Here is a 17693-nt window from a genome sequence, read left to right on the forward strand (position 1 = left end):
TGTGTGTGTGTGTGTGTGTGTGTGTGTGTGTGTGTGTTGTGTGTGTGTGTGTGTGTGTGTTACTGCTATGTAAAGGAGGAGGCGGTCACAACTGAACTCGGCAGCAGACCGTTTGAAGAGCAACGCAGAGTGGAGTAAGAAAGAAAGCAACTGAAAAACAAACAAACAAACAAAGGAACAAACAAACAAAGAAGGAAAGGAGCTCAGAGGCTACAGGTGAGAAACTTCTAGTTTTAGTTTTTTTGTTTGTTTGTTTGTTTAAATGTTTGGATGAACGAGTTTTGTTTCATCCTCACACTTTCCAACTCGACACTCTCTCTGCTGCATAATTATTTCCCTCTGGATTAATACATGTTTATGTTTTATTCTCATCACAATCTTTATTTGCATATTCCAAACAATATTTTCTACATACTGAACAACTAATAGAAAGACAGAACAAATGTGAACTGGGAAACTATTTGAGACAAATAAATATGTCATACATTACCAATTTAAAAGGCTTTAGGTTTAGTCATCCGATTAAATGATTGCAGTAAAAGTATTTCTATACTTATGATCGAGATGAAATGTAAAGATGTATGCAGTGTTTTATTTGTATTGACTGTATCCATTAGTATTTTAAAATCTATTTTAAATGTAATATAGTTAATATTTTAACAATTCTTTAAATGTTTTGCATTTTCCTTTTTTCGGTTTGTATCATTTTGAGTTGTGTTTCATGTTAAGGCTAGGGTTAACGCTCAGCCCAACATTAACCCCATCACCCTTATCAAAAATACTATCATTATTAAGTACGGTCAACTCTATCATTATCAATATTATTATAATAACTATAATTAATATCAACATGCTTGTATAATCCTTGTTGTCAATTCATTACATTATTAAAATGTGATTAATTATATATCTTTTATTTACTTAATGATGTCATTACTTGACAGGATGGAAGTGACATCACACCGCCGTGGCTCTGACATCACAGAGGGCGGAGCCAATAAGAACGCAGTCCAATCAGAATGCATATCGAGCCAGCCGACAGCCAATGGGACGCTCCCGCATCACAACACAGGTGGAAATAAATAACAAAACCTTTCAGTTACAGTTCGATGAGCTGATTTATGAAAGGAGGCGTGTGGCGCAGTGGAATAGTGCGTTGGTGTCGGATCAGGGGAGTACAGGTTCAAACCCCACTGCAGTCAGCATGTTGTTGTGTCCCTGAGACACTTCACCCCAAATTGCTCCTGTGGGGATTGCCCACAGTATTGAGCGTGTAAGTCGCTTTGGATAAAAGAGTCTAACAAGTAACATGTAACGTAATGTAATGAAACCAAGTGATGACATCAGAGGATTTGTCTCCTTACTTCCTTCATTACGTGCAGATTAAAAGATGGCGGCTTGTTTCTGATGTTTTAGATCCTCTTCCTGCTGAGGCCCCTCACCCGCTCTCTGATAGGTCGGAGGAAGGTGACAGCGGTGATGAATCTGTGACGGACAGCTCATCCACCAATGACATCGCTCGCCTGCTGCCCTCACAGCTCGCCTCTTCAATCAGAAAACAGAAAGGTAGCTATTGGGGTAGTGGAGGTTATGTAACTTGCATTTGATTCTTTTTGTATTCTTTATTTTCTAAGAACCCTTTTGAAAACACTTAAACAACCTAGATGTCACCTCAGGTTTGACATTGACTATTCCGTTTTTTACAGCATTTTGGTAAACAAGTTATTCACTGTCCCTTAACGTGAAAGCCCTTTGCTAATCTCAGAAGGGAAATGTTGTTACATTTCTGACACTGAAAGGGGTTATTTTCAGACCAAAATGGCTCAGCCGGCTTGCCCTCGCCTGGTTTTCTGAGAGCAATGTGCATTGATTTGATTGGTCCACAAGAGGTGGGGCAAATTCAAACAAGAAAATCAATCAAAAAAACACTTAAAATGTGCAAACTTCCAAAAAGATGGATTATGTTGATACATAGATGAAAAGATCCAAAGCAACAATGCATGTACTGTTTAAGCAATATCTCACGACCGGCCGTGGTATATGGTCATTATATCACAGCTAAGGGGCGTGGTTCGGCCCGACGCGAAGCGGAACTGCCCAACTGTATACAGTTAAATCGACCGGACTTCTTTCTGCAGATGTGAGCGTCCTTAACAACGGTCAATAAGTCCTTGCTGCACATTATCCCTTACATGTTTCCATCTTAAGCTGTGCTAGTTAGTTAGTTTCGTAACGGACGTAATGTAACAGTTGTAACGGTTGTAACTTTTCTCAGACACGGAGGGATACTGACTTGTTGTGAAAAGTAACTACAATTCTACCCGTGATATAGGCTCATTATATCACGGCTAAGAACCAATCAGATTGCTTGATTTGACTTGTCTGTTTTATTAAATATATTTAGATAATGCCGTAATACTGGTTGTTTTTTACCTGAATGTGACACGTCTGATTTCCCCCCTTCGCCTCTCAGGTGTGGACGTCTGCTCCATATCTCCTCCTCCTGTCTGTACTCCTCCATCTTCATCCTTCTCCTCTCCTCCACCTCATCTTCCTCCCTCTCGGTCGTCTACCTGTAACAGACTCAGCTGCAGCATCCCTCATCCTCATCATCATCGACAAAACAATCATCATCCTCATCGACAAAGCACCGATGAGAAACGGCTCTCCTCCACGAAAAGCCACACATCGGTGAAGACGGACGCCGCCCAAATTAAAGAGGTCGCCGGAGAAGGTGAGTGATGACCTGTCTGTTCCTGTCTGGGTTTTAAACGCTTTAATGTTCAACATTTTTATGTTTCACCCTCTGTCTGGAACCAGAGCCCAGTCTGCTCTGATTGGTTGGCTGGTCGGCTCTGTTGTGATTGGTCAACCACTTAGAGATGTGTTGGAGAACTAGCCAATAGGAGCGCGAGTGTTACAGTACATAGTGATGTCAGTATGAGAAACTCCCTCTGGAGGGAAGTTTGGGATTTTAGCCTTTGCAGACCATTTACATGCACAAAACCTATATTACACAACACAGGGATAACCTTGAAAGCATGATGGGGTCTCTTTAAATCTGCACAATTATTGATGCTGAGCCTTTACTAATGACTGCTGATTTCTTCTACTCTTATTCAACTTTTGCTCAGCAAATGTGTCTCTTTCTACTTACATTCTGCTGTAACCATTGCAGTGTTTTGTTCTCTTTGCTCAAAACAAACCCTTTATACAAAAACATATATATTTGTAATACAGACATTGGACTAGACATTACAAATAATTATAGACGGCTTAAAAGTTGTGTAAATACAAAAGTATGTTGTCAGCATAAAGGTTGATTTCATTCGGTATGAAGGTTGTTTGTCTGAATCTGAAAATGTTATTGTTTTGTCTTGTTTACCAAGAAGTTTAAACAAACAGACGTTGAGTATTTCAGTCGGACACGAAGCAGAAAACTGAACAAACTCCCATCTCACTGTTTTATCAGCCCAACACCTTCTGCTTATCTCTGCGGCACACACACACACACACACACACACAACACACACACACACACACACACACACACACACACACACACACACACACACACACACACACACACACACACACACACACACACACACACACACACACACACACACACACACACACACACACACACACACACACACACACACACACTGATAACACGTCCCAGCATCAGTTGGTCTGGTTCCTACCAACTAACACCCACCTCGACCCTCTGCAGTCAGCAGATCAGTTACAGTCAGAAAAAATCAACATCATAAAATATAAATCGTTGGTATTACAATTCAGATTCGTTTCTTTAATGCAACACTTACTGTAGACTAAATGTGTATACTGCCTTCCCTCTACTGCAGCTAAGGAAAGAAACACAAAGAGAATATCAGGTACTAAAGAAACAGGGACTTTAAATGTTTGCTTTTTTTTTCCAGACAAGAAATAGACCAAATATTTCAATCATGAAATTGCAGAAATTAGGGTTACATAATTAAATGTAATTTGGTCATTTTAGCAAACAATGAAAGACTTGTAATATTTATAACAAACATATATATTTTCAAGAATGAATGATGATTCGAGAATCAAATCGAAAAGATTTCACTTAGTTTGTCAATCAACAAATTGTGAAAACACCTTAAAAAACTATATACAGTCTCATATATCGATAATGACACATTTTAACACCTCTTATATGCCATTATAATTAAAGATGATGTTGAAATATTGGCAAACGTAAAAAAAACATGTTGTGTCAAGAAAAAAATATATATGTAAAAAAAACACATAATACAGATAGAGACATTTTGATATTTTGAGAGAAATATTGCTAATATTAAAAGTTAATGTTGTAAATTTAGAGTTGTGATACTGATCTTAAAGGTCACCTATTATGCAAAATTCCTCTTCTCCATGTCCTCTTCTACATTAACATGTGTCCCCTCTTCTTCATGTCTCTTCTACATCAACATGTGTCCCCTCTTCTTCATGTCTCCTTCTACATCAACATGTGTCCCCTCTTCTTCATGTCTCTTCTACATCAACATGTGTCCCCCTCTTCTTTCATGTCTCTTTCTACAATCAACATGTTGTCCCCTCTTCTTCATGTCTCTTCTACATCAACATGTGTCCCCTCTTCTTCATGTCTCTTCTACATCACCATGTGTCCCCTCTGGTAAAGAGAAAAACCTGTCTGAAAATGAGCTGATCAGATTTTGGCCACTTTATGATGTCATAACGATGTCTTGTCTTGTGTAACCATTAGCCAATCACCACCCAAGGTAACCCCCCCCACACCTTATCACCTGAATCTCCTCCTAGAGCACCATTGTTTTCTTTTTAACCAAATCTCTCTCAGAGGGGCGTGGGGAGGAGCTCCTTATTTTTCATCTAAAGTAACAGACAGAGAATCAGCACTTTGGAAACAGGGCTGAAACAGAGGGGATTATGGGTAATGCTGCAATGATCTGTTTGGTGTTTCAGCCCAATCAGAGACAGGTTCTGTATAATATTGAGACCTATAATATATTGATGAAACACAGTATAATAGGGGACCTTTAAACACTAGGTTGAGTATATTATTCATTTCTTTTAATTCCCGTCCCACAAGACTGCTGTGCTCACTGCCTGCTGGCCTGTCTGTTCTGTGAGATGCTCTCCATGTGTTCGGCGCTGGGGAGTGTCTGGCCTGTGGAGGGGGCGGAGACGAGACAGCTGCTGCTGCCGACGTTGCGATTGGTGCTGCTGCTGCCTGCGTGGAGGACGCCTGTCAGGCCGCCGTTGACGTGGGATAATGGAGGATTGCTGCGGATCCACTGACTGCCTGGAGATCTGCCTGGAATGCTGCTCCATCTGCTTCCCCTCGTAGAACAGCCAATCAGAGAAGACTACAAGATGATGTCATTGACAGTTGCCTTGTCACGGAAAAAAACAGCCAAAATCCCAGACGATAAAGGGCACATGACTGAAATAAGAGCTTTAAAAGGGATCGTGCTGGGAAATTGATGATCTAAAAAAAATGAAACGGCGATTTACAGACGTCTCTTGTGAGTCAATGTGAAAAAGTTCTCGGGCCCCATGGCAAGGAGCAATTCCACAGTTTGGCCACTATGAACATTGACGCCCAATGTTTTTCTGAGACCTTGAGACAATGGAAATATAAAGAGGAATGGATGAAGTGTTGGACGCAGGCCCCGTTTACTCCTATTAAAAGTTACTCATTAGCAACGAGTGTTTGTACTAGAATGTTTTACCTCAAAACGAAATCACTATAAGCCGCTTTCACACCAAGTACTTTGCCGTACTTCGTTCCCAGCACTTAGTTCCCAGCACTTAGTGCCCCCATGGAACTAAAGAGCGAATTGCGTTCACACCGGAATAAGTCCCCTGAGGGAAGATTATGCAAATGAAGCCGCTGACGTCACTGCTTCTTCTTCTGCTTTGGGTTTACTGGCAGGCCGCAAACAACTTCACGGCGTATACTGCCACCCGAAGTCCCCGGCCGGAAGTCCCCGTGTTGGGGACTCCGAGAGTAAATCGCCAGAACGCCGACACCTCCTCATCACCTCCACCCTGCTCCCATGTTTTTTTGTGGTGCCATAAGTTAGTCTCTCTCCGTTGGTGCGCGGGGCTTAATGCTAATAATGCTAATGCCAGCTAATACAATGGCGGCTTCACAAAAACCTTTCCCAGTTTTACGGGGCATGGTTTGCAATCCGCCAGCCAATCAGAAATTGGAACTTTTTCTCCCCAGGAAAGTACCCACCTCTCTAGCAGGGACTGAAAAGGGGGGAAAAGTTCTCATGAACTAAGTTCTCTTTTTGGTGTGAACGCAAAATCCCAGGAACTATCGGAACTAAAAGGGAAAAGTGCGGGGAAAAGTACTCCGGTGTGAAAGCGCCTATTGTACCACTTGCGCCTTAATTGGTAGGCTTCCACACATTGTGACAGACTAAGGGCGGGACATCTCTAAGCGCGTTGACCAATCACAACAGAGCCGGCCAGCTAACCAATCTGAGCAGACTGGGCTCTGGTTTCAGACAGAGGGTGAAAAGAGGTGCTGCAGCACAGGCAGTATGAAAAAAATATAAGAGCTTTTTTGAACATTAAAGCATGGAGACATGTCCCAGTAGAGACACTACATACTGATATGAACCTGAACATTTGCATATTAAGGCCCCTTAAATGCTGCATCTTTCAATGCTGGTACTTTCTTCTTGCGCAGGAGGTTAGCTCTTACAAATGACATAATCTCTGGCTTTAAACGTGGTATGTATTTCTACAGAGGAACTTTGGGAAATGTGCTCTGTGATATTCCTGCTCTTCGTTCAGATTTCTGTCTCTTTGGTGGACAAACAGATGGACAGATGGATCAACATGTGTGCCACAGGGAGCAGTGTTTCCTGTCTGCAGAGAGGAAGGGGGGGGGGTACTTTCCTGCAAACAGAGCAGCAGTTAACATTCATTTCCATCAGCTGTAACCATCTTTCACTGACATGAATCAGATTGTATTTATTAATATCATATGTCAGTGTCTGGTTCTTGTCTGGTGTTCATCTTCCAGGTTGTTACAAGATCTGGATAAAAAGATTCTTGAGATCTGAATTTTTTTTTTGTATTAGTTCCTGATTATTCACAGATCTCTAGGTCTACCTGTCTGTCGGTCTCAGCGTCAAGAGGTCTGATGTCCTGACGTGAAACTGCATTTTTAAAAGAAGACATGTTCAGTTATTCAGACAAAAAAGTTGAAAATAGTTTTCTTGATCAAAACATTGTGAAAACTTCATAATCATAATACTTCATATAAATGAATAAAACAGGAGGATTATATGACCTGTTACAATCAGGACCAATACCAAACACATACGTGATGGATTGGATGCAAAATGGCAGTCTTGTGGCGATATTCCCTCGAAAAACAATAATCCCTCTCACTGTTAGGATCTCCGGGAACTGTATAAACAAAATTCCGACCTGCAATTACGTCTTATCGCCAGAGGTGTCGCCACTAGGATATTTCAGTTGCTGTTTGTAAACTCAACAAGGGTTAAAAGGTCACCGATAATGCCCAACTTATTCATGTCTTTTATACATAAAAAATGTGTCCCCTCTGCATTATGAGATATAAGAAAGTTGCAGGAACAAGATTCTCTCTCTCTCACCCTGAAACTCATTCCTACAGCACCATTGTGTTTTTTTAAACCAATCATCTTCTCAGAGGGGCGTGGCCAGCAGCAGCTCAATTAGCATTAATTAAAGATCACCGGACACAGAACAACACTTTTGTAACAGGCATGACGTTTCGCAAGCACTTTACTGTAGCTAACAAATATTAAGTATGCTAACTATGTTTTTGTTTTAGGCTTATACATTGGGAAGCCAAATTCCTTACTTATTAAGCCTCTCTGTTAAATGATGAAGTGGTTTGGAGGCCTCAAAGGTCAGTTGGTGCCTTGTTTTAAACAGCAGGTGGATGCTTTTTTAATTCATTGTGACTCTTGTATGAGTGAGGGTTCTTTGTACTTATATATATCATTTAATACTATAAAAGAAGTCTTACATTTAGCTGTTTTCTCTGCAGGCTCCCTGCCTGAGTTTCCCTGCTGTGATCGACAGCTCAGGAGGGGGGCGGGACAGGAAGTGGGTGTTGTTGATAAGCGGACATGCCAGGACGTCCAAACAGGAAACAGGGAAATCACTGGGATGACAACGCCACCCGACCTCTGACGCCCGGGACGACCAACATCAAGATGAAAGAGAGACAAACACACACACCACATACACACACAAACACACACCACACCAACACACACCCACACACACACACGCCACATGCTGACTTTGGAATGAAAACACATCAGTTTGATATTTTTCCACAGAAACATTTCACTTTTTTTAATCAACACGTGAGTCGGGCTCTCAGTACTTCAAATGTTTTTTATTACTGTATACAGTTTGAGAATATATCATCAATATCAGTTTTTGTTTAGGAGTCAGAATGCTTTACTTACTTATATTATACTATTAATATGCACAAACTGTTAATTTACAGATTTACTGATACTTATTTTGCTTTTAACTTACACCATTTTTCATTTATATTCATATTTATTAAGCGATGTTGGAAAGAGCCTGAGATATATATTCTGTTTCTATGTATTGTGATGCATATGATAAATAAAGAACTTGAGGATGTAAATCGGTGCATTATGTCAATTACAAATCTATCAAAATATATGAATTGGTAAATATTTTAAGCACATTAAAGCTTTACTTAACCCTTGAAAAAACATATATATATTTGTTTAATGATTCACATGTTTTTCAGTTACTTAGACTCAAAACTGATTTCAGTAATGAACAAACACTGATATTGATCAGTTAATGCCACCTGGTGGTCAAATGGATGATAATAAAATAATAATTGACAACTCGAGTGTAGCAGCACAACCCTGTCTCCTAGAAATTACGTTCCCACAAAACTAAACTGCATTCTCAAATACGTTTTGCAAGAAACGTATTTCCTTCCACGTTACGTTGTTATGAACATATCTTAAATACGTTTATTTTCTACATATCTTCTAGAAACCTATTTTCTCTCACATGACGTTTGTTATGAACGTATCTTAAATACGTTTGCTTTCTACCTATATTTGCCATTTCTTTTCTAGCTTATAATAATGATAATAGTCATTTATTAATATCATTTAGAGCAAACTTATTTTCGCGCTGGCTGGCGGATGACTTTTCAGTTGACCAATCCGTTATTATGCTGGTTAATGGTTAATAATCACAATATTGTTTGTAGTCGTTCATACAGCATTCTCAATTACGTTTAATTTTGTCCCACGTTACGTTTGTTCTGAACATATCTTAAATACGTTTATTTTCTACATATCTTCTAGAAACCTATTTTCTCTCACATGACGTTTGTTATGAACGTATCTTAAATACGTTTGCTTTCTACCTATATTTGCCATTTCTTTTCTAGCTTATAAAATGATAATAGTCATTTATTAATATCATTTAGAGCAAACTTATTTTCGCGCTGGCTGGCGGCTGACTTTTCAGTTGACCAAATCCGTTATTATGCTGGTTAATGGTTAATAATCACAATATTGTTTGTAGTCGTTTCATACAGCATTCTCAATTACGTTTAATTTTGTCCCACGTTACGTTTGTTCTGAACATATCTTAAATACGTTTGCTTTCTACCTATCTTTGACATTTCTTTTCTAGCTTATAATAATGATAATAGTAATTTATTAATATCATTTTAGAGCACACATTTGAAATCGACGATCGGGCTTGATATCCTATGGTTAAATTAAAATCAGTAGGCGAGGCTGTAATTTCGCCAGCTGCGAGGCAGAGTTTTAACATGCCAAAAAGCTGCTGTGTCGTTTATTGCACCTCAAACACCTCAAACTTCCTCTAAGGACAGCAGAAGAGCTCTGTGGCTTCAGGCTTGATCGCCGTTCAAATGACAGCGTTGGTTTCCCCAAAAGTGGGTGGGGCTGTGACGTAGATTTTACTCTCATCTATTATTCAAAACCATTCTATTTAATCCAAACGTAAATTACATGCCAGTGTGTTATCTTTTTATTAAGCGATTTGTTTATGTTGTTTAACTCATAGATATATATAAACAATATGTTTTTATATATATCTATGGTTTAACTGGGAATGTTTTCACATTGAACCGGAAGTACGTCACTTCACTTTGTCTTCTTCGTCCCTTTTACGTTCCAGACAATGCATGGCTCAGCGTAACAGACTGAACAGCGACCCCAGGTGTGTCTACATTGGAATTACATCTTCATACTGAAGGAAAAATACTTTACCTTGTGGTTGTTAACTGGGTTTTTAATGCAGTTGGCTTTTCTTAATGGTTACATATTGCTATGAGTTACAGTATATATCTGAAGCAAATTATGTTTCTGAAGATGTGTAGTCAATTCCACCCTTCAATGTAGCATAAATGTGAACTCTCATTACAGAACAATACCGGAAACAGACGTAGGAAAGATCCTCAGCTCGCTGATTGGATGTTTTAAGCCGGCAATGCACGTTGGGATATGGTGTTTATTGCGATGTGAAATCCGAAAACATTAAAAAAAATAATAATAATACTTTATTCTGAGTGTTCTTGCTTTTCTCTTTGAAAGTAATCACATAACGGCATTGTAATACAACGGTTCGGCTACATTAAATATTACCACATCTGCCCATAGTTCTTTATTATAGAGCCCTGATGAGAAGACTTCTGGACTGAAGTTCTGGAAGAACTGCCGCCGAAACTGAATACGTGTCGTGGATCATAAATATAGCAACAATTAAACAACATCTTACATTTCTTTCACAAATACGTCTCCTTGCAGTATCAATACTAATACTAGGCTGACTTTTATATTTGATCCAATTGGTAGATAGGTTTATATTTACACCATAACGGTGCACAGCTGATAGAAAAGGACTTGTAGTTTTTAAAGATATTACTGATTTTCTTTGAATATAAGAATGTAAATACTGAGTTGAGAGAATAGTCAGGGGATTTGGGTGATGGGAGACACATCTATGGAATCACAATTTCAATAGCTTACCAATTAAATGACGGATATACCTTTCTGTCTGTGATGTTTTACAAATCAGATATTAATGTGTAGAAGTAAACATGAGAAATAATATAGCAATATCCTGTACAATTATGTAAAAACATGAATAAAACTACACATCTTCAGATGTTATACATACATAAGTATCCTACACTAATAATACAAAGTTATTATAGTATACTGTGTGTACCTTGTGTGCACCGCCTAGTGGTTAAAGCACGTTATTTAATCATTTTGTTGAATAATGTTATTTTTGTTGAATAATGTTATTTGATGAATAAAATATTAAGAGTACATACTTTCATAGGGGGAAAGTAGAAGGTCAATGATAGAAATATAGAATATAAAAAATCAAGAAGATACTGTAAGTGATCTCTACAATAAAACAGTTTAGTGCCTGATGTACAAAGATATTATATGAGGATGTGCAAAAACAGACAAACTAATTAACCTTTATTAACACATTAAAGAATACTTTAGGTTTTCTTCAAATAAGAAAAAAGCTTTGGGGGTATCTATCTACAGATAAATATTAAGCCTGACAAAGTACTTAGCGTCTAATATATTGCTTTCCTGCAATGTTAACTGTGTTGAAGCACTTATTTTAACTGATATTATATATATATTAATTATACTCTTATGTATGTAGATAGTATAAGACATGTGCAGAATTTGAGTTTAATGGTGGAGGAATACACACATATTGATAGATGTCTTGTAATGCACTGTTGAGGAACCTGTGACCCAAGTTTTTCATTAATTGCATAACTTCAACATCGTGGTGTATTGATATGTCAAAAACCTTAGAAAATCTTGAAAGGGATGTTGCAAAATAGCTATTATATACAGTTTTTAATTAACTATTAGTAGAGAATAACGAGTAATGAATATACTTTATAGAGATCTGCGGATAAATGTTTAGTCTTCTCAAGCACCAACTAATATCTCTCCTGATTGTTGGCACTTGACAATCACCTTCCCTGAATTGTACTCAGGTGTAACTAAAGTCTGCTTTAAGGGTTGTTTATATTTCACATCATTAATCAGAATCTGCAAAGTAACTAAAATAAATGTAGTGGAGTAAAAATACCAGGTTAACCTCTGAATTGTTAGTGGAGTAGAATTCCAAAGTAACAATGAGCTGGCATGTGGGTATATATTAATGCTTCCCATTATGGACACAAGCGATTTTCACCCATTTATTAATTACATGTTTTACATTTGTACACACCAATTTGTTTCCTATCCCCTAAACCTCCAGGGCTGTACACAGTTTAATACTGTCAACTTCTAATTTTGGGAAAAACGAAAACGTCTTTTAAAACTACAATTCCCAGTAGAGACGCTATAGAACATGTTGCGAAACACAATAGCCAGCATTTGTAGTTCTGGGGGGGCGTTCGAGTCCAGTTTTGGAAAGTCTGCCGTGGTTTCGTTCCATTTCAAAGAGCTGTTTGGCGCTCGGCGTAACCTTGGCGCACTGCCACTCCCAACAATCCAATCCCAGAGCTTGAAGATTAATCAACGGGGTTTGTCAACAGGACTGTAGTCCCAAACGATAGCTGGGGATTATGGGTAGTGTAGTGTCTTCGGCCATCCTAAACTCTGATTCTTTTTTCGGATTTCATATCGCATTAACACCATATCCCCGACGTGCATTGCGGCTAAAACATCCAATCAGCGAGCTGATGATCTTTCCTACGTCACTTTACAGCCCTGCTCACTTTTGGGGAAACCAGCTGTCATTTGAACGGCGATCAGCCTGAAGCCACAGAGCTCTTCTGTTGTATACTGTCCTTTCTTCTTAGAGGAAGTACAGAAACACGTAACTCTGGATTTGTTTTAATGTTTGAGGTGGCAATAAACGACACAGCAGCTTTTTGGCATGTTAAAAACTATTATTTTCTGCCTCGCAGCTGGCGAAATTACAGCCTCGCCTACTGATTTTAATTTAACCATAGGATATCAAGCCCGATCGTCGATTTCAAATGTGTGCTCTAAAATGATATTAATAAATTACTATTATCATTATTATAAGCTAGAAAATAAATGTCAAAGATAGGTAGAAAGCAAACGTATTTAAGATAGAACAAACGTAACGTGGGACAAAATACGTTTCTTGTTAAACGTAATTGAGAATGCTGTATGAAACGACTACAAACAATATTGTGATTATTAACCATTAACCAGCATAATAACGGATTTGGTCAACTGAAAAGTCAGCCGCCAGTCAGCGCGAAAATAAGTTTGCTCTAAAATGATATTAATAAATTACTATTATCATTATTATAAGCTAGAAAATAAATGGCAAATATAGGTAGAAAGCAAACGTATTTGAGATACGTTCATAACAAACGTCATGTGGGAGAAAATAGGTTTCTAGAAGATATGTAGAAAATAAACGTATTTAAGATATGTTCATAACAAACGTAACGTGGAAGGAAATACGTTTCTTGCGAAACGTATTTGAGAATGCAGTTTAGTTTTGTGGGAACGTAATTTCTAGGAGACAGGGTTGAGCAGCAAATATTACAGAGACACACTGCCCTCTGATGGACGACAGCAAAAAGCCATACAGTTAAATATAAGTACAAATAAACATAAAATAAAAACAAAAAAATTATAAATTATAAATTAACATCAAATCAGATAAAGAAAAAATATATAGACATAAAAAATATATAAAAAATTATTTTAGAATTTTAATTAACAATAAAGATAAACACATATTTGAATATATAAATTGTGTAGGGCAAAGACTGCATTTATTGTAAATATAATAATTCAATAGATTAGGTACTTAACACAAATGTAATTTTGTATTTTAATGAATATCTTTGTAACTTAATTTTAAAAAACATATTTAAAAAAAACATGATATTAGATTTTAAAACATCAACTTTTTTTTATTCATGTTTTTGTCAATTCGTAAATGTGTATAATTCAGCCTACTTTCAGCTAAAGAAACCTTATTTCTATAAATATTCTCTATAAATAAAGCATTGAGTCGTGGATGGACTTCTTTGATGACAGCAGGAGGATTGTTGACATCCGCCTGGATCGATCTTCATCTTCTTCCATCTTCTTCTATCTTCTTCTATCTTCTACCCAAATTGTTAATGTATTATCTTTTTCATTTACAGACGACATCTATTGCGTGTCCGTCGTGGGAGAGGGATCCTTCCTCTGTGGCTCTCCCAGAGGTTTCTTCCATTTCCCCCCCATTAACAGTGGGGTTTTGTTGGAAGTTTTTTCTTTGTCTCCGAGGACAGAGGGTGTCGTTACGTAAAGTCCCAGAGGTAACTTTGTGGTACTGTCCTACAAAGCCAAAGAGGATTTCTCAGGACATGTTCTGCACTTAGAAGTTCACAGTTCACATTAAGTTAAAAGAGAAGCCTCATTACGTTGTTTTGTTTTCATACAGTATAACCCATCCTGTTCCTTAAATAGATCTGCCAGATGAAGGCTGAAGACAAAAGGATGAGTGAAGCTTTGCTTGATCTCCATAACGCAGAGAAGGAAGACTGCGCATCCATGCTTAACAAACTTCTTACTACTTTTTGTTGCATGTGCCAGTCAGTGATGCTAACGTAACGCGAAGGCAAGTTAATTTATTATTTATATGTTGAACTTAAAATATAATGCCTTGTTTATCAGTAAGGATGACAATGTAAGAGATGATAATGTGACAGTCTGTAACATGCCGATGAAGAAAATAAAAAAAGGCTGGCTAATGCTGACGTTTGGAGTTAGTGAAAATGTATTCTAGTTAGCTAGCTTAGCAATTTATTAAATAATATTGCGCTAACTTTGACTCATTCACTGCACATCTGGTCCTCAGACGGAGTGCCTATAGAATATGCTCTGACACTTTTTCTCCATTTTCAGCCAAATTCAGCAACAGATGTGCGCAGCTTACAGCATTCACACCTTTAAATATACAGTCCATGATTCACACGCATTTTCAGCAGGAAATGCATTTTCTAGTTCTTTTTCAAATTGGTTTACTTTGACCTTTTTTAGTTTATTAAAGAAAACGATGGAGTGCAGCCGTTTGTGACGAGACAAAACACATCAAATACAAAATGCATTTTTCTTAAATGACTTTATTTATATATAAAAAATGCAATGTATTAAAAAAAACATGACGCTAAATGAAACATTGAGATCACATTAAGACTACAGGCGACGCATACAAACAATAAACTGGATGTTTTTTCAAATAAATGTCATAAATCAGAAAAACAACATCAATAAAAAACACAGAAATCCCTTTTTGGATGAATCTAACGACTGACAGCCATGTTGGTTTATATTTGTTTTATATTAAAATGACTGAATTCTTGCGGCCAAACTGGAACAGCCTAGCCAGATGTACAATATTTATTTTTTGTATTTGTTTATGATTATTTTATCCTCTGTACGGTACGATGAAGAATGCCAAAAGTGCCATAATGTGCTCAAATTCAAACTTAAACGAATTAACTCTGCATAACAATGACTTCGATCTCTCTGAAACTTGTAAAGAAGGAAATCAAAAACAAATGAAGATGTGGAAAAATATCAGGAGGGATGTGAACTATTTTTTTTTTAAAGAAATGTCATCATAGTCCTTTAATTTCCTCTGAGTCTCCAACAGAAAGCACACACATAGAGGCAAACACAGATCAATAATGAACGGATCAGATTCTTCTCAGTGTTTGTTTTCCAGCACAGTGATTATAGATTTATGTGTTTATGTACAAATTCATATTTACAGGAAAAATACATTTGGGAAGAAACTCCATATTTTGGGCAGGAGGAGCGAGTTAATGCCGTTTGCAACATAGAAAATAGACAATGTTAAGACATAGAAAGGAAAGATTTACTAATATAAAAACATTTGTATGGCCGAGCCATTTAGAGAAAAATATTTTAGGAAAGGTCAAAAAATGATCTTAAAGGTCCCATGGCATGGCCATTTCTACTGATCATAATTCCATTGTTGAGGTCTACTAGAATAGATGTACATTGTGCAATTTTCCAAACTCACATTGATTTCTCATACAGCATCTCTGTATAGTATGTGTATTCACTCTCTGTCCTAAACGGCTTGTTGGAGCTCCTGCCCCCCCCCTCCCCGTGAGCCCACTGTGCTCTGATTGGTCAGCTCGCCCACTCTGCTCTGATGAGTCCACCACCGTTACAGCGGAGCATCAGTGATTATGTGTTACAATGGCGTTTGTTAGCAACCAGAAAATGACACCAGTAATGACAAACAGATGAGAATGCTGCGTGGGGTCTGGGTGCCGTGTTGGCGGGACGTTGCGGGGCTCGCTGCTGTGAGGAGCGGACAGTGTGAGCTGGGTTACTGGTGTTGTTTCCTGGTTGCTGTGTGGGGTCTGCGAGACAGCGAGACATCGCGAAACTCAGCCTGAGCACCATGGTCGCGGGAAAGGGGGGTGCTGGAAATGTCCAACGAGGCATTCTGGGGCAGCATAGACAGGTCTTTTCTGTGTTAGAGTTTTACTCGCTACAGGGTGTACTTTGAGGGTTAGTGACTCTGCAGACTGTTTACATGCAGAACAACCTTCCTAACACACAAGGGGACGGGTAATAACCAGAAAAGCATGACATGGGACCTTTAAAAAAAAAAGAATGAAAAAATACTTGTCCAAATGATATCATGAATTATTCCACATTTTTAATTAGCATCTCATAATTTCTATTTATTTTACCACAGGTTATACAATTTACTGTTCAGTATAAACCCACTGAAATAAAATCATGACCAAATGTTCAGTTTTTTGCATTTTTAAATCTGAATTTCAGAGATTAAAAGGTGCTTTATACGACATTCAAAGCACTGGTTACCCTTACACAGTATTAAGGAAAGTACACTAAGCTAGCAAGACAATGTACGTCTTGGCTATTATTTCATTGTTTGGTATATAGATTTACATTATTTAAATAATGTAACGTTTACACCTTGGGGACAAAAGAGCTATTCCTCTGCAGAGTGACTTAAATCCATGTAACCTGATTATAGCCTGCTCGCTGTCCTGCTGAAAACACCAAGTGAAATATACTTTTACAATGTGTGGGAGGTCACTTTCTTAAAGGTCCCCTATTATACTGTTTTTCATCAATATATTATAGGTCTCAGATATATACAGAACCTGTCTCTGATTGGCTGAAACACCAAACAGATCATTGTAGCATCCCATAATCCCCTCTGTTTCAGCCCTGCTTCCAAAGTGCTGATTCTCTGTCTGTTACTTTAGATGAAAATAAGGAGCCCCTCCCCACGCCCCTCTGAGAGATATTTGGTTAAAAATAACACAATGGTGCTCTAGGAGGAGATTCAGGTGATAAGGTGGGGGGGGGGGGTTACCTTGGTTGGTGATTGGCTAATGGTTACACAAGCCAAAACATCGTTATGACATCATAAAGTGGCCAAAATCTGATCAGCTCATTTTCAGACAGGTTTTTATATAAATGGATCAGGACAAAAAGAGAGAGAATCTTTTTTCCTGAAACTTTCAGAATCTCTTTGCACAGAGGGGACACATGTTGATGTAGAAGAGACAT

General features: G+C 38.0%; 1 protein-coding gene across 1 annotated transcript; it reads left to right on the top strand.

Moving 5' to 3' along the window:
* Nucleotides 1–104: 104 nt before the first annotated feature.
* Nucleotides 105–5736, top strand: zgc:113363 (uncharacterized protein LOC791449 homolog). The gene is given in 7 exon segments (XM_034120194.1): nt 105–216; nt 945–1072; nt 1417–1566; nt 2474–2734; nt 5120–5179; nt 5182–5292; nt 5295–5736. Coding segments are annotated over 6 exon segments (792 nt in total). The 5' UTR covers nt 105–216; nt 945; the 3' UTR covers nt 5378–5736.
* Nucleotides 5737–17693: the final 11957 nt, after the last annotated feature.

The sequence above is a fragment of the Trematomus bernacchii genome, unplaced genomic scaffold (assembly GCF_902827165.1).
Source record: "Trematomus bernacchii unplaced genomic scaffold, fTreBer1.1, whole genome shotgun sequence".
Classification (NCBI taxonomy): Eukaryota; Metazoa; Chordata; class Actinopteri; order Perciformes; family Nototheniidae; genus Trematomus; species Trematomus bernacchii.